Raw genomic sequence first — 19,420 nt, 5'->3', positions numbered from 1 at the left:
AGAGATCCAGGGGGAGGGAAGAAGTTTGGGCATCTGTGCAGGTGGCAAAAGACCAGGGTGGTGGGAGCTCAGGGCGAGAGGGAGGCAGGGAAGGTAGCTGGGGACCGGAGCATGCTGGGGCTGGAGGATGTATTGTCTTGTTCCACGTGCGATTCCAAAGCATCCATTAAAGCCCTTCAGGGGGCGCCTGGGTGGCTCAGTTGATAGAGCGTCTGGTTTGGCTCAGGTCATGATCTCGAGGTTCGTGAGTTCAAGCCCCACAATGGGACTTGTTGCTATCATCATGAAACTTGCTTCAGATCCTCTGTCCCCCTCTCTCTGCCCCTACCCTACTCGGGCACACTCTCTCTCTCTCTCAAAAATATATACACAAGAAGGCTTCAAGCAAGGGAGAGATGCCATCAGGTTTATGTTTCAGAAAGATCATTGGGCTGTGGAAGATGAGGGAGGGAGGGTATTTGTGACAGCGGAGAGCCCTGGGGCGTCCTGGAGCCCAACATCTTATGTTTGTGTAAGTGACAAATGACACACTGGGGGAGGATGGTGACAGGAGTTTCCAAAGCCATGTTGTTCTGGGCACCCCAAAGTCAGGGAGGCCCAGCTCCCGCCCTCAGCCCGGAGGCCAGCTCTCCGCTATGGGAGTCTTCCCACAGTGCAGCCAAGAAGCACAGGACTGCAAGAGAGAAACCTGGGGACGAATCGGCATCACGCTGAGCTGAGTCAAGGTCTAAGAGATCACTTTGCAGGAGCACTTCTCGGAGACTTTGGGGAATCTGCCTTGTGCACCTCCAAGGAGCACCGCCTAGAACGCTACACGTTGCATTCCTTCTTTCTTAACTTTGTTCCTCACTGGACATTTTGCCACCAAACCCACAGGCAGAACTGCTGCTCTCCCGTATTCCCGTTTGCAGGGCTTGGGCATATCTGCTACTGAGCACGCTCACTTCTTCTCGAACCCTCTGCTCAGGGGACTGGAGAACCATCCTCTTTCAATTACTGTCAGGGTGGGGTGTCTGGGTGGCTCAGTTGGTTAATGTCTGACTTCGGTTCAGGTCATCATCTCACAGTTCATGAGTTTGAGCCCTGTGTTGGGCTCTGTGCTGACAGCTCAGAGGCTGGAGCCTGCTTTGGACTCTTTGTCTCTCTCTCTCTGGTCCTCCCCTGTTTACGCTCAGTTTCTCTCTCTTTTAAAAATAAATAAGCATTATGGGGCGCCTGGGTGGCTCAGTCGGTTAAATGTCCGACTTCAGCTCAGGTCATGATCACAGGGTTCGTGGGTTCAAGCCCGCGTCGGGCTCTGTGCTAACAGCTCAGAGTTTGGAGCTGTCTTCAGATTCGGTATCTCCCTGTCTCTCTGACCCTCCCCTGCTCATGCTGTCCCCCTCTGTTTCTCAAAAATAAATAAAACATTTTGAAAAACAAAAATAAATAAGCATTAAAAAATAAATAAAAAATAAGTTTAAATTATTGACGGGGAAACGGATCGGTTCAAGGTCCTGTGCCCAGCGCGAGAGCATTGAGGGCTCTTCAGGCGTTAGTCTGGATCAGCAGCTAACCATAGAGAGCAGCCCAGGAGATTTGGGGGTGCCAGCCTTGGTCACCCCTCCGACCCTTGCCTGGCCTGCTTAGGAGTATCAGCACAATGCTACCTCCCCTCGATCTCTTTCCTTTTCTCACCATCTCTTACTGCCTTTGGGAGAAAGAAGTCGACTCCCTCACCGAGAACCTTGGTCCCCTGTCCCACGAGGAGATGACAGGCCTGGCATTTCTGGTGCTCATCTTTACACGATGCTCCCAGCAGACCCGTGGAGGCCCATCTGACTTCCCGGCTCGATTATGGGGTGTGAACCACTGGCACTGTTTGATGTGGCCCAAGTGGATGTGGGCATCTTGTCCCCACCCCCACTCCTGCCCCTGCCCTGGTGTTCTAACCCTGGTGGTGTGTATGGGGCGGGGATACGAAGAGAAGAGACGGCACAGAGCATTTTCTCAGGAGGTTGGGTTTTTATTCTACGTTATTGGTATGACAGGGGGTGGGGCCAAGACTCCGCCTCCACAATCCCCGAGGAAGAACAGTCAGCAGAATTATATACATCTAGAGACGGCTACTTAGGCTAGATCTTCTCGGGGACGCGGTGGGAAAGACACAGGCTCAGGCCACGGGGGCCAGGCCCACCTGGTTGTTCGCCCTGTCGAAGACGGCAAAGTACTGGCGGATGAAGACATCACCCAGGATCCAGAGCTCTCCGGAGGCGGTGGGGAGGTTCATGCCCTGCAGGCCGCTGACACAGCCCTGCTGGCTCTGCGGAAGAGGAGAAGGAAGCTGGAGATGGACAGGTCGCCGACTCGGCAGGGACGAGGCGCTGGGGACGGAGCCTCGAGCTGCGTGGGCCGCTGCTGCGAGGCACGCGCAAGGAGGGACGTCCTGGCTGGCGTCCGGGGCCAGAGCCGGCCTGTGTAAGCCACTCATGCTTCTATTGGTTTCCAGGGATTACTAGACATTATCCAGGGTTTCTGGCCGCGGTACAGACCCTGACATCAGCATCGGGGTGAGGGGTTTGGGGAAAACTCAGCTGCCGTGAAGGATTTTGGAGGCTCCAGTGACACAGCCTTTTCTCATTATTCTGATCCCATCCAGTGGCAGAGGAGATCAGCTGCTAGTCCTTTTCATTTACGAGGGCACCGGGCCACAACCTTGGCTGCACCCCAGAGTCACCTGGGGAGCTCTGGAAAACCCCACTGTTTAGGCCCCACCCACTACTAATGAAGCAGTGTGGAGCCTGGGGGACCGGCCCGCCCGGATATCAGCCCTTCTTGCTGTGTAGCATCGACCCACTGGGCCAAATGAGCTTTCCCCCTGGTGTCGTAACAGGCGAGGCGTGGTCCTGCGGCTCATTTCTACCAAGTAAAGGGTTTGTCACTTCACAAGCCCTGACCCTACGGAAGGTGTGGTTCTCATTTGCTCAACCCTGTTTGTACCTTTGATGTGGTTGGTCTGACTTGATCACCCTTACCACGCTCAGAGGATGGGGAAAGCTGACATCTCTAGTTTTTAGATGGGGAAACTGAGGCTGGGAGAGGTTGCAGCTGGCTTAGGCTCCGTGAGCTAGTCACTGACACCCAGGGATTGCACTCCGGTGTCTGACTAGAAACCCTCTTTTCCTGCCACCGGCCTTTGCCTCACTTTTGCCCTTTTGGGCGGGGGGGACGGGCGCTGCAACCATATTTTCATGCATGCGGCTATTTTAAATGTATTCTTTTTTCTCCAGAGGCTGTCCAGAGCTGATGTCAGCTTTCGCTTGTGGAAGCACACTTTCCCTCGTGCAAAAGCCAGGGGAGGGGGAGGGGGTGTGGCATGTGGCCACACCCTCTGCGGGCACATATAGGTGGCTGGCCCAGAGCCCCCTTACCTGCAGGATGTAGGCGCTGGGAGGCAAAGGATACTCGTAGCCATTGATGGTGAAGACGATGTCGGGCAGGTTGTTGATGGCTGAGCAGCTGATCACCATCTGGAAAGAGCAAAGGTTAGGAGGGCTTTGGTGTCTTCTGCGCGGCAGGCAGCCGCCACTTGGGTCTAGAACAGGGCCGTCTGACTCACCTGGCCGTTGGAGTTCTGGCTGGCTCCAATGTAGCTCTGGATGTTGGCAATGGCATTGGTTGGGCCAGTCAGCAGAGAGGTGCCTGTGTCAACGATGGCCTGGCAACCCCCATTGCAAGCGATGGACTCTCCGTTCATGGTAATGCTACATATGGGGGAAGACACGAGAAGGGTCCCCTGAGTCCCCAGGGGGCATATCTCCCCGAGGAGGAACCAGGTGGCCCCAGAGGGTCCCTCCTTCCATCCACTGGCCAACACGTAAAAGTCCAGCTTCTCCGTCATGCATTCAGTTACTCAAATATTGACAGAGTGCCTGCTCTGTGCTTGGCTGGGAGATGCAAAGCCAGACAGCCACATGGTTCCAGGCTGCAGGGAGCTCATGGTCTGGCTGGCAAGGTAGGTTATGATGGAGAAAGAGCTGGAAGAAGCGGACACGTGGGAGGGGAACTGCAGCATGGTCTGGGGGAGGGGGGTGGAGCCGAGCAAGGGGGGAGGCCTCTCAGGGAAGCAGACATCCAGAGGTGGTCAGCGGGGAGCATGGCAGAGATACAGAGCAGGGTCAGGAGGTAGAGGAAGTGACCGAGTTTTAGCCACTGGCTGCGGCAGGTGTAAGGCAACTGGTACGGGCCAGTCTGCCCAGGACAGTCCTGGTTTTAGTACCGCAAGCCTGGCATCCCAGGGAACTGGTCATTCTTGGGCAAACCTGTGTAGGTGGTCCCCTAGGAGGCCGGCGGGGTGATGGACAGCTGGGGAATGAGGCTGCTTGGGGGAGGGGAAGGCTCCAAAGGGGACAGTGGGAGGGAATACCCTGAAATTAGTCAGCCCCTTTGCCCTAGAGTGGGTGGAGTGAGTACCAGTTCGGGGGTCCCCTCCGTGCTGGGACCTGTGGATACGATGGCAGTAGATTGTCCTGTCTGTTAGACCGGAAGGAAAGTGGCTGTCTCATCCTTGCCACTTGTCGAGGGTGAGGAGTGGGGAGGGTCCCAGGCAGTTCGACTCCTCGAGCGAGGTGTCTTTCTTGGGATCTCTCTGGCTTGGCCAGCTCCTGCTTTCTCCTCCTGGGGTACATTTCCCTGTGCTGGCTGTTTGGCTGTTCCAGGGGGTTTCTAGAAAGCTTGGTTAACTAGGAATCTACACACAAAGGAGATCTAGGATCCTTGCCAGTGTTCTCACCTGTCCACGCTGATCTGCCAGTAACCCTCAACAGAAACAGGCACCCAGTTCAGATTTCCACTGTAGTAAGAAGAGTCGATGCCACCAAACATCACCACGCTGCCACTCTGGTCATTGCTATGGAAAGGGGTGGGGGAGGGGACAAGACAGGGATTCACCATTCATTAATTAACTGAGCATCTATCTGCTATGTGCGTTCTAAGAGCTACTGACCCTAGACCGAGTTCTTGGCAGTGCTGGAGCTGCGCTGAGGGTATATGACAGACAGGGTTTTTCTAATCCTTACACCAAGGGTAAGTGGTTGCTACTGTTATTTCCACTTTACAAGTGAGGAAACTGAGGCTCAAAGAAGTGAAGCAACTTGCTCAAGGTCCCACAGCAGGGGAATACCCAAACCAAGACTGGAGCCCAGGTCTTTCCGGTTCCGAAGTGTGTGGTTTCTACCTTCATTGCTTTGGGGACCTCAAGAGAACTGAATATAGGGGCGCCTGGGTGGCTCTGTTGGTTTAGAATCAGTTTAGCGTCTGACTCTTGGTCTTGGCTCAGGTCATGGTCTCCTGGTTTGTGAATTTGAGCTCTGAGCTGGGAGTGTGGAGTCTGCTTCGGATTCTGTCTCCCTCTCCCTCTCTCTCTACCCTTCCCCCACTCGCTCTCTCTGTCTTGCTCCCCAAATAAATAAATAAGCTTACAAAAAAAAAAATGAATGCATGACAATGTCTGCTCTTAAGGACTTGATAGTGTAGTTCATGGGTTCTCAGCCAGGGGGCAGTTTCCAATTTGCCAATGTCTGGGACATTTTTTTTGATTGTCATGATTCAGTGGTGGCCTTAAGGGGGTGCCACTGATCGCTAGCAGATAGAGGCCAGGGAAAGCGCTAAATATCCTGCAATGCACAGGACAGCCCCAACAGAAGGAATTATCTGGTCTTAAATGTCCATAGTGTGGTGATTGAGAAACCCTGATCTGGGGGAGAAATAAGAGGAAAGGAAACCCCTAAGTACCCATAAAGGCAGGCTGTGTTTAAGAGCCGACTTGAATATTCAGGGTCCAAGAGGAAAAACAGATGAATGGTTTCCTCCTGTTGTAAATTTCAGGGATCCTTGCGACCGGGACATTCTCTTTTTAAATCTCTGCAGTTTCCAGTTAGATAGGGAAGCAAAGGTGGGTGATGATAAGAAATTAACCATGAAAGAACTGGCCACAGATAAAATGGTCCCCACTCACCTAACCCCACCCCAGCTCCCTATAAACCTCTGACCATGCAACGCAATGCAGGGAGATTATACCGGAGCAGTTAACAGGTCAAGAAAAACATTGACCACGACCGATCCCCTCGAAAGAGAAGGATGTGTTGGAGGAAAGCTGAGTGTCTGGAAAACTGACGAGACTCTGATATTCTTGCATAAACCTCTGCTCAATCAAACGAACCCTTGGCTTATTCTTTACTCATTCTTAGAATACACTCAGAGCCACATCTGGAACCTAGATTTTGTTAACCAACAGAGGAAACTTGCATTCATCATTTAAAAGTTGCCTTGTTGAAGACACAAGTCCTATTTTCATTTTTGTCTTTTAAGTAGGCTCCACACCCAGTGCGGGGCCCAATGTGGGGCATGAACTCATGACCCCGAGATCGAGACTTGAGCCGAGACCAAGAGTTGGACCCGCAACTGACTGAGCCACCCAGGTGCCCCAATTTTCACTTTTTGCTGTGGAATGTTGGCCCCTGTTTTAAGTGGATGCACTTAACATGGTGGTCTGGTGGGGACCAGCTACTAGTGGGCTGGTGGTGGGAGCAAATGGCGACAGACATTTGACTGTGTAGGTCAAGGTGATAAAACTCACGCTGGTAAAGCAAGACCAGTGAAGGCAGCTCCTCAGGGAGGGCTTTGGCACCATTCTCGCCAAGATTTACCTCTTGAGAGTTAGACATCAACCTTTTGAATGCCTTGCTCACTGAGACCCTGTCCACCCCACCCAGCTCTGGACAGCCCCCTGCGGGGCCAGGTGGCCGTGACCCCCTCCCCCTGCCCAACTTACCCGCTCAGGTAGACTGAGAAGAGATCCTGGGAAACCAGACCCTCGTTCCACATGTTGTCAAAGACGGGTGTGGCCCCGGAGGCGGAGATCTGAGGGTAGGCCAGACCCAGGATGCCATCGAAGGGAGCGTAGTACAGGAAGGAGCCGGGCTCGGTCTCGCTCAGGCCGAAGATCTGGTTGGTGTCTGAGACGCCTCCGACCTGAATCAGGGGAAACCACCAAGTTTGCGGTCAGTGCGGGTTGGCTGAGCTCGGTGGGCGCCAGCCCTGGGCCCAGAGCGTCCCTGGTTCATTCTGAGTAGGACTTGGCTTCCGGTGTGGCAGGCGGGGAGGAAGGGAGTCCTGTCCCCGGGCGTGCTTATTATTCCTGTGGATGTAACCATTGCGACTGATCTCCAGATGGCCACAGTCTGGAGTGAGAATTTGCCGCGGAGCAGATGGTCACGGCGCGTGTGTGTGTGTCTGTGCATGCGCACGTACTAGCGCTCTAGCTTCTGATTGGATGCAAAGCGGACCCCAGACAAGTCAGAGCCCCTGACCCTGCTACATCTTGTGGGAGGGGCGGGGGATGTGCTTGTGAAGCTGTCCTGACTCAGGGGGGCTGCAGGTGGGGGGACGAGGAAAGGGAGGAGGTGCTGAAAGAGAACTGAGCTTTTGTGCCTTCTGCTCCTGGCCCCTACCTAGCATTCGACTTGGGGGTGCGGAGGTTGCCTTATGGCTCCGGGAAGCCACTCCCTCACCCGCTACTGCCCCACCTAGAGATGACATCTCTGCCACTTTCCCTTCCCGCATCGCCTCTCAGGTTACTTTTGTGATCACCGAGCCCCTCCCCCCCTCCCCCACCCTTGAACAAGCTGACTCTGGGGGGCGGGGTGCACTGCAGTCCCCAGGATCCCCGGAAGATGGCTCCAGGTGTGGGCAGGGTGAGGTGGCCAGCCAGCAGGGGCTCACCTGGACGGTGTCGTAGCCCAGGATGCCTGTCATGCTGCCGGTGCCATAGGCGATGGAGACTGGCTGGCTGGTGGCCTGGTAGGTGGAGGACTGCTGAGGGTTGAAGCGGTTGTGGTTGGCTGCGGGGGGGGGGGGGGCAAGAAGTAACAGTGTCAAGTTCGAAAAGCTGAGTGAGAGTCATGGGCCAAGAATGTCTTCGGTGGGGGTGGGGTGGGGTGTCTTGGTTCTGGGTGGGGCTTTGGAGGAGAAATGTAACCTTTGCCCCAGACTTTGGAGCCTAAGCATTCCCAGGTTCCACTTCTGTCTCGTTGGGCCAGTAGGGACCTGTTACTGATGGAAGGTCCCCAGCGGACCTCACGGTGCTCCCAAGGGCATCCAGGCTAACACTGAACAGAGCAGGCTCCTGGCTGTCCGAGGTGCCAAGCACTTTCAAATTCTCTCTGCTGGTGGATTGAGCTCTGTGAGGGCAGGGACCGGGCATGATTCACTCCATTGTCCCTGGGCACCCAGTGCTTGGCACCTAGTAGGTGCTCAGTAATGCCTGCCGAGTGAATCCCTGAGTGACTCTCCCAGGTTTGACAATGGACCTATTTGAAACCCCTGGGTGTTCAGGGCCCCAGGTCGGCTGGTGACCTGGCAGCCTGGGCAGGGCAGGGCCAGGCACTCACTGCAGGCAGGGCTGTTGCAGTAGACCGATGGCACCCACAGGTTGGAGGAGCCGGTGTCGAAGATGACGGTGAACTCCTGAGGGGGGGTGCCGATGCCGATGGTGCCGAAGTACTCCATCTGTCAGGGTGGGATGGAACAGCTCGCTGACCGCACTGGGGCTCCCCAGCCTGGCCTCCCCCTCCTCCTGGAAGTCTTCCCTGATTGCTCCTCTGTTACCCTCTGACTGTTCTCTTCGCACCATGAACACCCAACAATTATTGGCTGTCCCCTCGTTATTCAGCTCTTGTCTGGTATATCTGAGTCTCATAGTCCTAGAGAATGCACGTTCTCGGACAGGGGCGGACCTTTCCAGCACCCCCCCCCCCAAGTCTAGGCTGAAATGCTTTTTCATTAAATTGTTGATGGTGGGGGGTAAGCAAATCACCTCATGGTGGGCACCCCTCCAGACATCTGATTCCTAAATCTAGGTGTGTGTAGCCGGTTCAAGAAGGCACAGAGTCAGGATGGTTAATCTCGGTGGCAGCACCTTCTCCCTTCCCAGCTCTGTTCCAGCCCCGTGGGGCTTGCTGTTCTTTGATGATGACGTCAGGCTCATTCCCCTCGCAGGGCCTTTGCACTTGCTATTTCTTGTGCTGGGCACCTGTTTATTCTAGATCTTTCCTTGGCTGGCTCCTTCTCACCACTCAACTGTCACCTCTGCCAAGAGGCCCTCCCTGACCACTTTATCTAAATTTGCCCTTCCCTCCTGGTTCTCCTTCCTCTTACTCTGATTAGTTTTTCTTTGTGACTCTGGTCATTACCTGAATTATCTGAGATACTTATTTGTCTCTTATTTGTCTTTCCTACTAGAATATAAGCTCCAGGAACTTTGATTATCCACCATTGTTTCCTTACCTCCTTGCACAGAGCCTCTGGCACATAGTAGGTGCTTCATAAATATTTGCTAAGTGGGTAGGTGGACTAACTTTACCAAGCTCTTGCCAAAGGCCGGGCCCTGTGCTAAGTACTCCAAAAAAACCCCAAAACAAAACAAAACAAAACCAAACCCCAAAAACAAAAACCAACAAACCTTAAAAACCAAAAAAATTCCAAACATTACTGCATTAATTACTTGCCACAACCCCCAATGGTAGATATTAGTGGTTCTGTTTTACAGACAAGGACACTAAAGCTCACTCAGAAGTTAAAGGACTTGCCCAAGGTCACACGGCTGCTCAGGATTAAAGCCCAGCTTTGCACCAGGTCTGGCAGATTTCATAGGCTACGCCCTTAACGACAGGCAACCACGGCCCAGCGCCGTTGACGCTCGGGACACAATATCTACTAAAGGGCAGGGTGTTGCCATTGGGTCGCAGATGGAAGAGTCAGAGTGATCTTCCTGAAACTCGCATCGGATCGTGTCAGCCCTCCTGGTTAGGATGATTGAGTGGCCATTAGGATGTAGACCACTGGGGGACTCTGAGTTGACTCCAGTCTCCGACCCCTTGGTCCTCGATTGTGCCTCTTTCTCTAGCTCTCTGCTCTCCATGAACACTGACCTCCTGTCCTCAAATGCACTCTGTTCCCCACTGTCGCGAGGTCTGGCACATGCCGTCAGCCCTCTGGGACTCCCTTCTGTCCCCTGGAGACCCCCATGCTTCCTTCACTGCCTGCCCCGGCCACAGCCTCATAGCCTGAGACCCTCACTGAGCATCCCCCGGCCCGGTTGTGCTGTTCATGGTTTGCAAGGCTCCCTGACGACTGTCTGTCTCTTCCTCCTGGACCGTGACCTCCATGAGGACAGGGGCTGCGCGGGGCTTTGCTCGTTACGGCCGCCCCTGGGCCCAGCACAGACACGTAAAGACGTGCTCTGGATGTGTAAACACCAGATGAAAGGATGATATGGGGGAGAACAGCCCTGACGGTCACTTCCTGCCCTTCCCTGTGCCTCTGAGGTCCTGGGAGCAGAGCCCCAGTTTACTGCCTGCGAGTCCTGAGCGCTGGCCCGTCCTCGGAGCTGCCCGGCTGCCCGCCCCCGTACTCACATCCATGTAGTTCTCCAGGGGCTGGGCCGCTATCAGGGTGGCGTCCTCATTGGGGAAGTACTTGCTGGCTGGGTTGAAGCTGTGCGTCTTCAGGAAGTCCTTCAGGAGGCCATGCTCGATCAGGTTCTGCCTCAAGGACTTCTTCTTGACGAGGGGAACCCTGTGGCAGGACATTAGCAAATGGGCGGTTTAGAGGAGGCTGAGGAATGGGGCAGGGAGTCTGCTCGTGGGCTGCTGTGCAAGCCTTGGAAGGGCGAGGGAGCTGGCGCAAGGGAGGAGGGAGAAGCGAAGCCAGGGGGGGAGATGCTTCTCTTTTGGGCACGCCGAGGCAGGGAGGGGAGGTGGTTGCCCGGAGTCCCCCAGCCCCGTGCCCACGTCGGCAGGGCTGCCTCCCCAAGAAGGCAGAGCCAGACAAGAAGGGAGCCGGGAGCTGGTGGAGCAGAGTGGAGCCGGGTGAGGGAAGAGGGGAGGAAGAAAAATGTGAGGGGAGGAGGAAAAAAGAAGGCGACATGGCAGGCAGCAAAAGAAATAGCTGTTCTCGGTGCAGCGCGTGCCCGGACTCACTTGATGATGGTGCACTCGGAGAGCACCAGCAAGCCGAGCAACAGCAGCCACTTCATGGTTCTGGTGGGTCCCAATCTCCAGAGAAGGGTAGATCGGTGGAAGTGTGCCGCAGCAGGCAGGAGCTGGCCCTTATATACAGCCCCAGTCCTTGGGGATCAGCCTCATCACCCTCCTCGTCACCCCTTATCCCAACTCCAAACAGAAAAGTTCCTGATAAGACGGTCCCCGCCCCTGAGCTCCGTCCTGAGAAGTTTCCAGTGGAGTAGATTTCCACTGTAACCGTATCCTGCAGAGGCGATGGCCCTGCAGAGAGCAAGTTATGGAGTGGTGGCTTATTATTTCTTAAATAATGGAATTTGTTAAAACGTGACAATTTTGACAGAAGTGGTCTAACGTGCACGTAACGTGGAACAGATGTGGAGGAAGCGTGTTGCCCCCTGCTGTGCCCCCCTCCCCCACCGTGGCCCAGGGGGCTGGGGATCTCAGGGGACCGTGCCCCACTCGGCGATGGGCCGCATTCCTGTAGCTGCTACCCCCAAAACACATCCCTAAGGTCGGTGGTTCGGGACTCGGGACACATCTCTGCCCACACGTGTCCTCATGTGGGATTGTTGGGTTTCGAACTAGCCTCCGGGCCCTGCTGTGTTCTCGTTTCTCATGCAGCACAGAGGAAGAGGAGGGAGTGGGGCAAGTAGAAGAATGGGGCCTTCCTTTCCTGCAGGAAGCAAACTGGAAACAGGCTCGGTTTGTCATTGGAAGCTGGGCCCTTTGCTTTCTGCACCCCCTCTCTCCCTACTGCTCCTCTCTCATGCTCTCAAGTTGCTGGAAGCTTCTGCCGTGGAGGTCCCACCAGGGCTTGACTCTCCCAGGTGCTCCATGCGTAAAGCATGGCCAAATCAGCTACAGTAGAGCAAAGCTATCTGGGAAAATTCATACTAGCATGTGATTGGCTTCAAAGAGAATCTTCTTAGAAGATGCTTCCTGGGATGCCTGGTTAAGCGTCTGGCTCTTGATTTTGACTCAGGTCATGATTCCAGGGTCGTGGGATCAAGCCCCATGTTGGGCTCCGTGCTTAGTGTGTAGCCTGCTTAAGATTCTGTAGGTCTGTCTGTCTCTCTCCCTCAGGCCCTCCCCCTTCCCACTCCGGCTCCCTCTCTCCAAAGCAAAAAAAAAAAAAATTTTAAATAAAAATAAAAAAAGAACCGGATTACCAACCCATCAGATTTTCTACCTTGTGGGGTTTATTCAGTGGACGAAGCAGAGTGAAAACTTTGATTCAGAAATTATCGGGGAGGGACATATGAGAGAGGAAGGTTGCAAGCCCTGTCTGTGGGTCTTGTTTTGAAATCAGATGCCCTGGGCCACCCTTGGTTTTTCCAACATCAGGAGACGCAGATTCTGTGAAAGCTCCAAATGCCCCCCAGCGCCTCTGGATGATGGTGGAGGGGTGGGTGGTGTGGATCAAGGTGGTTGGTTAAGCACATCTGCATTTCACACTTACCGTTAAGACATCTATGTGGCCCAAGTGTGGATCCTTGCCTGGTATTTTCCATGTTCACCTCTGTTAGTACCTGCTTCCTCTCCTCTCCTTTTGATTCCCCTCCAGCTTGTCTCACTCTCACCTTTGGGCTGATTCTATGGGGAAACTGACAGTCCTCCGATGGTGGTCTGAGTTCTGGGAGCACCCGAATCCCGGCTCGAAGCTGCCACTCGGCGGGAGAAAGGGCGGGAGGGGGCGTGCAGGGGTGAGGGTGCTCATCAGGGCTCCCAAGGTAACCGGAGTCTTCCCCTAGTTGGTGGGTGGACGGGTGCTCATCATTATTCTTTATACTTTATGTATATGTTGTGTGTACCTGAAACCGTTCATAAATAACCTCTTAAAAAGGAAAGAAACAATGACTGAGTCTTTTTTTTTCTTTTTTCTTTTTTTAAGAACTGAGTCTTTTGCGCCTACTTTTCAACTTGGAAATGTGAGTGGGTGGCTGGGTGGTAGTGGGGAGAGTCAGGGGGCCCTCAGGACTGAGGCGTGGGGAGCGAGCCATGAAGATCGTGGTGCGTGTTTTATTCATCTTTCATTTTTCTCGATGGGTTATATGGTGCACAGAAGTGTTTAGCACGGTGTTTTCATTGACCCCAAGCAAGCTGGGCTTGGGTGAGAGCTGCTTGGGAATGAGGCTCGGAGCAGGGTCAGGATTCCATAAGTGGCCATTTTTGCCGTTCGAACCGCCATTCTGGTAATTTAGCGGCACCATCTGTGCGTTTCTCTCCCTCAGCAATTAGACGGGAGCTTAGACTTACTGACCTCTTACTTTTAGCTCACGATGTTAAGTAGTATTATGATCCCCATTTTATGGATGAGGAAACTGAGGCTCAGAGAAGTTGTGCCACTTGCCTGAGGGACACTGAGAGAGCAGGGGCTCAAATCCAGGCCTCTCTCACTTGTTTCCTGTGCCTTCAGCCTCCATCCCCTGACTGGGGTTTACTGAAGGCCATGGAGGAATTTTATGAAGAGTTCTGGATCCAGGGCCTGAGTTTGAATCCCAGCCCTGCCTCTGAACATCTGTGAGACCAGGGGCTAGTGATCCGGTCTCTCTGAGACTCAGTTTCCTCATCTGTAAAATGGGGATGATGGTCCCGCCACTTTCAGGGGATTGTAGTGAGGACTGAATGCAGAGTGCTAACCACCCACACGCTTACAGGGGCTAAAACGAAAGCCACGGTCAACCCCACGTGTTGGTGAGGGTGCTCAGCCCACCCTCGCAGGTCGGGATGCGAAATGTACGGGCCCTTTGGGAAATGGCTTAGCAGTTCCGTATAAAGTAAACACACACTTACCATTTGACCCAGCAGCCCCCCTCCTGGGTATTTCCTGAAAAGAATGAAAACCATGTGTTTTCACAAAGACCTGCACGCAGATGTTTATAACAGCTTTTTTTCATGATTGTCGAAAACCGGAAACGGCTCAGAAGTCCCTCAGCTGGTCGCTGGATACGCAGTTGGTGGTGCAGCCACATGATGGGAGAGAGCTCAGTGACAGGAACAATGAGCTGCTGGACAAACCTTACCAGCATTATGCCGAGCGAAGGCGGCCAGACTCGAAGGGCTAGCTCTGTATGATTCTTACATATACAACGTTCTGGAAAAGGCAAAAAAATAATGGCAACAGGAAACAGGTCAGAGGCCGGGAACAGGATGACTTAGGGGAGATGGAAATACTCTTCTCTCTAGATGGTACACTTGAAAAGGTATGCTTCCCTCTATGGCCACAGACGTAATGCACCTGACTTTACAGCAGGTGGCGTGTTCGGCCAGTGACAGTCACACGAGGGAGGTGGGGGGGCGTGTGTGTGAAAGGAAATTGGGTACTAGGTTCTGCCTGTGGAGGTCCCCTGGTGGGGACACGTGGCATTCATTTCAAATAAGATGTTGTAAGGGGCTCCTCCGTGGCTCAGTCAGCTAAGCGTCCACCTTTGGCTCAAGCTCATGAACTCGTGGCTCGTGAGTTTGAGCCCCATGTTGGGCTCTGCGCTGACAGCTCGGAGCCTGGAGCCTGCTTCGGATTCTGTGTCTCCCCCTCCCTCTCCCTCTGTTCCTCCCTCGCTTGCAAAAATAAATAAAGATTAAAAATATTTAAAAAATAGATTATATTAAAAAAAATAAGATGCTGTAATTCCATAAAAGGAAACACAAGCAAAAAGGATAATGCATTCTGCATCCCTACTTTCATTATGGCCCCTTGGAACAATGAGTAAAGTCTGTCACCATCTGCTTTTCTCCTCGTGATGAAGCTGGGCCACTGTGGCAAAGCTTTGAGGAGCCGAGTGAGGGCCACAAGCATTCCCCAGAGCCCCTGGCTGGTGGGCTCTTTCACGCCATCCTGGGGGTTGAGGGTGGGGTGGCCAGGTTCCATCTAGGAGGGGCAGATAGTGTCCAGGCTCTCTCCTGGGCATATGAGAGGGTTGTAGGGTTTAGCCCCCATGGGAATTTCAGACAGAGGAGAAATGTGTTTGGGAGGCAGAAGGAAAGCTCCTCAGGCAGGAGCCTGAAGGAGCCATTTACATACTTATTCAGCTCATTTTTATTATGCGCCTGCTACATGCTGGGTAGACATGTTGCAATGGCTGGGAGTATATCCTGCACAAAATGGAAACATGCCAAGCCTTTAAGGGGTTCGTGGTCAAGTCAAGAGAGGGCAGATGTTGGGGGGGGGGGCGCTGCTCTTTCCTTCCCACCTGGTAAGTCTTTGGAATGAACTCATGGGAAGCTCTTGGATTGGTGAAGATAATCGAGTCTGTCTTTCTTTCTTTCTTTCTTTCTTTCTTTCTTTCTTTCTTTCTTTCTTTCTTTCTAATGTTGATTTATTTTTGAGACAAAGAGACACAGAGCATGAGCAGGGGAGGGGCAGAGAGAGGGAGACACAGAATCCGAAGCAAGCTTCATGCTTGAGCTGTCAGCACAGAGCCTGATGCAGGGCCTGAACTCACGGATCATGAGTTCATGACCTGAGCCGAAGTTGGAAGCTTAACTGACAGCCATCCAGGTGCCCCTCAAGTCTTTCTATATTAGAGATTTTAATACTTGAGGGAGGCTGAAATTGAAGGCACCACTTCCCAGCTTATGATAGAGTCTATCATGACCCCCATTGATCCTTGCCCTCTGGTATCCATGCCCCTTGCAATCCCCTCCCTTGAATGTGTGCAGGACCTGTGACTTGCTTCTAGTCTGATCATCAGCCTGGGTCCCTCTGTGGCTGCCGGGTGGGGGGGGGGCAGGGGGAGCCAGGATACAGCAAAGCAGATGGGATGTCACTTTTATGATGACATTATGTGAGATCATCATTCTGTCTTTCCAGTAGACTCTTTGTATAGACCTTCCCTTGCTCACTCTGATGAGGCAAGGTGACCCGTGGAGGCGCCCAAAGAGTGAAGAACAGGGGGGTGGTCTCCAGTCACTAGCCAGCAAGGAACGGAGCCCCCCAGTCTGACAACCCACAAGGAACTGAATCCTGCCAACAACCTGTGAGCTGGGAAGTGGACCCTTCTCCGGTCGAAATTCAGATGAGACCACGTCCCTGGCAGACACCCTGGCCGTGGCTTTGTGAGAGACATGGAAACAGAGGACCAGCTGAGCCGAGCCTGGATGGCTGTCCCACAAAAGCCACGAGAGAACACATGTGAGCCATGTCAGGTCACTAAATTTACACTCATTTGTCACCGGCAATAGAAACTACTACAGGGTAGAAACCCACTTGAAAATTATACCAAGACCCACGTTGCCGCCTCTGCTCTTCTCCATTTGGGGCTGTTCCAGTTCCCTGCAGGGCCATTTCCTGCCCAGGCCACGTGAGCCACTGACGAGGAGGAAATTGACTACCTACGAACCTCCATCCTTACAATAAGGCTTGTGTTGGGGCGCCTGGGTGGCTTAGTCGGTTGGGCGTCCGACTTTCGCTTGGGTCATGATCTCGCAGTTCGTGGGTTCGAGCCCCGCGTTGGGCTCTGTGCTGTCAGCTCAGAGCCTGGAGCCTGTTTCAGTCTGTGACTCCCTCTCTCTCTGACTCTCCCCTGCTCACGCTGTCTCTCTCTCTCTCCTAGAAATAAATTAAAAAACATTAAAAAAAAAAACAATAAGGCTTGTGTTTCTATAGTTCTCCACGTTTCTCTCACTGCTTTGAGATACATGAGCTTTTAAAAATTATTACCCTCCCTTGCACTATCCCTACAGCCACAGTTCCGAAGGTTTAAGTGGTCAGCACAGCTTCATATAACCAATAGTGACACTATGAAGAGACCAGGGCCTGAGTCACAGAAGGCTCTTGTCTCAGGAGACCATTGCCCCGGGTCAGGCTCTGTGCACACCCCTCTCCCCCACCTGGTTCCTGCCTCTTGGTTAGAGCATAAAGTGGACCCTCTGTGATGGCCGCAGCCTCGGAAAAGTCCCCACGGGAACTCTCAGGAGGGAAAGTGGACCCCCCCCCTCCAGAACCTTCTGTTCTGCCTGAGGTCTGATCATCTGCCAGGGCCTGTCCGTGGCTGCCGGGCGGGGAGGGGAAGCCGGGTAATCAGCGTGCCACACTGGCCTGGTGGAAAGATTAGACAACGGTGTTTGCTTTGCCATTAGCCCAGCCTGGCACTTTGCTTTGAGGGGCACCAGGAACTGCATCACGAACGCCGGGCAGCCCCTGCCAAGAGCACAGGTGTTCAGAAATGTTCCGCGAACGTATCAAATCAAGCAATGGAACGAAATCTAAAGAACCCGATCGTGGTTCAGACTCAAAAGGAGCACTTAAGCATGATAAGTGTTATCGAGCTGTTGTGATAGGGCTTTGGGACGGCTATTCCCCTAGGGGCTTTCAATCTTCCGACAACGCCTGGCCACACACTGCCCCTCCCCAGTTCCAGAACCTGTGGAGTTTCTCTAGGGAAGGGCACAGGTTTTAAAATTAAGTCCATAATAGCATTTTTTTGGCCCAAGTATACAAATAGTACATGTCCCTTGCAGATTACTTAGAAGCAGACAAACATCTTAAAGCGATTTAACCCCCACCCAGAACTGTCCACCATTAATGTTGCAAATGAATCTATTTCTTTCTTACAAAATATACTGTCAGCTATGAGACAGGCTGTTTTGCAGCCTGCTTTAAAAAAAAAAACCCTAAATGTTCAAGTATTCACCAGGTGCTTTCTTGTAAGTTTACACCCTCATCGGAGAAACTTTTCTTGAAGCCTAAGGTGGCCACGGAAAGGTGCAGGTCCTAGGGAAGGGCTTGATAAAGCAAACAAACTGATGTAATCATGACCCAGAGCCAAGAAACAGAACATTACAAGTACCCGAGTTCCCTCAGGCTCCCTTCCAGATGCAAACCCTCCCCAAACACCATGTGTAATCACTGCTCTAACTTTAAACAGCAAAGATTAACTTGGCCTGTTTTTGTACTTTAGGGAAACAGCACCGTGTAACAGGCAGGCTCTGTGTCCAGCCCCTTTGCTCAAGATTTTGTTTGTAAGATTCACCCTGTATTGTGTGCAGGTGCAAATCAGCTCTTTTCTTTTAAAAAATGTATTTTTTTAAAGTTTATTTTTTGAAAGATCAAGCAGGGGAGCCGCAGAGAGAGAGGGAGACACAGAATCCAAAGCAGGCTCCAGGCTCTGAGCTGTCAGCACAGAGCCCGACGCAGGGCTCGAACCCACGAACTGTGAGATCATGACCCGAGCTGAAGTCCGATGCTTAACCGACTGAGCCACCCAGGCGCCCCCACAAATCAGCTATTTTCACTGCTGCATGTTGTGCCGTTGTGTAAATACACATTTTATTGGCCTTTTCTCTGGTTGCTGGCCATTTGGGGCAGCTTCCCTAGTGGGGTGCTTGGGTTCAATGGTGCTACCAGCATCCTGTGCATGCCTTTTGGCGAATCTATATGTGCATTTCTGTCGGGCGGGGACCCAGAGTGGACTTGCTAGGTCATAAAGAGGTTGCAGAATTTTGCGCTCCCACCGCCAGTGGGTGAGAGTCCCAGCTGCCCTGCATCCTGCCCGACACTTGGTAGGTCTGCCGTTTAATGGTAGTCACTCCAGGGGCGCCTGGGTGGCTTAGTCGGTTAAGCGTCCGACTTTCGCTTAGGTCATGATCTCACGGTTCGTGGGTTCGAGCCCCGCGTCGGGCTCTGTGCTGACAGCCAGCTCAGAGCCTGGAGCCTGTTTCAGAGTCTGTAACTCCCTCTCTCTCTGACCCTCCCCTGCTCACGCTGTCTCTCTCTCTCTCTCTCTCCTAGAAATAAATAAAAAATGTTTAAAAAAAATAAAATAAAAAATAAAATAGACCATAAACTCCACAAAGTTAGAGAGTGCCTGTTTTGTCACTCATATACTCCAANCCAGCTCAGAGCCTGGAGCCTGTTTCAGAGTCTGTAACTCCCTCTCTCTCTGACCCTCCCCTGCTCACGCTGTCTCTCTCTCTCTCTCTCCTAGAAATAAATAAAACATTTAAAAAAAAAATGGTAGTCACTCTGGTGGGCGTAAGGAGGTACTTTCTTGTGGTTTTAATGTGCATTTCCTGGTGAATAGTACCATGGAGCACCTTTTCATGTGCTTACTGGCCCCTTGCATGTCTTCTTTGAGGAAGTGCCTGCTCAAGTCTTTTGCTCATTAAAAAACATTTCGGTTGAGGGGGTCTGGGGGGCTCAGTCGGTTTAGCGACCGGCTCGTGATTTCAGCTCGGGTTGTGATCTCACGGTTCATGGGATTGAGCCCTGCCTGCAACAGGCTCTGCGCTGACAGCGTGAAGCCTGCTTGTGAGTCCCTCTCTCCTTCCCCCTCTTGTGCTCTCTCTCTCTCAAAATACATAAATAAATGTTAAAAAAAAAAAGAAAAGAAAAAGCAGGAAGTCCCTTCATTCTGGCCTTG

General features: G+C 52.8%; 1 protein-coding gene across 1 annotated transcript; it reads right to left on the bottom strand.

The window, feature by feature from the left end:
- Positions 1–2,026: 2,026 nt before the first annotated feature.
- LOC120246189 (pepsin A) lies at positions 2,027–11,096 on the bottom strand. The gene is made up of 9 exons (XM_039253584.1): positions 11,019–11,096; positions 10,455–10,614; positions 8,430–8,547; positions 7,762–7,880; positions 6,812–7,011; positions 4,772–4,888; positions 3,599–3,743; positions 3,411–3,509; positions 2,027–2,302 (listed from the first exon to the last, which is right to left on the bottom strand). Exons 1-9 carry the CDS (start codon positions 11,072–11,074, stop codon positions 2,153–2,155), a joined length of 1,164 nt encoding a protein of 387 aa, XP_039109515.1. The 5' UTR covers positions 11,075–11,096; the 3' UTR covers positions 2,027–2,152.
- Between the last annotated feature and the right edge of the window lie 8,324 nt (positions 11,097–19,420).

Source organism: Hyaena hyaena, unplaced genomic scaffold (assembly GCF_003009895.1).
Source record: "Hyaena hyaena isolate Hyena2069 unplaced genomic scaffold, ASM300989v1 scaffold_456, whole genome shotgun sequence".
Classification (NCBI taxonomy): domain Eukaryota; kingdom Metazoa; phylum Chordata; class Mammalia; order Carnivora; family Hyaenidae; genus Hyaena; species Hyaena hyaena.
Note: the sequence above shows the minus strand (reverse complement) of the source record. Positions and strands in the feature narration are given on the sequence as shown.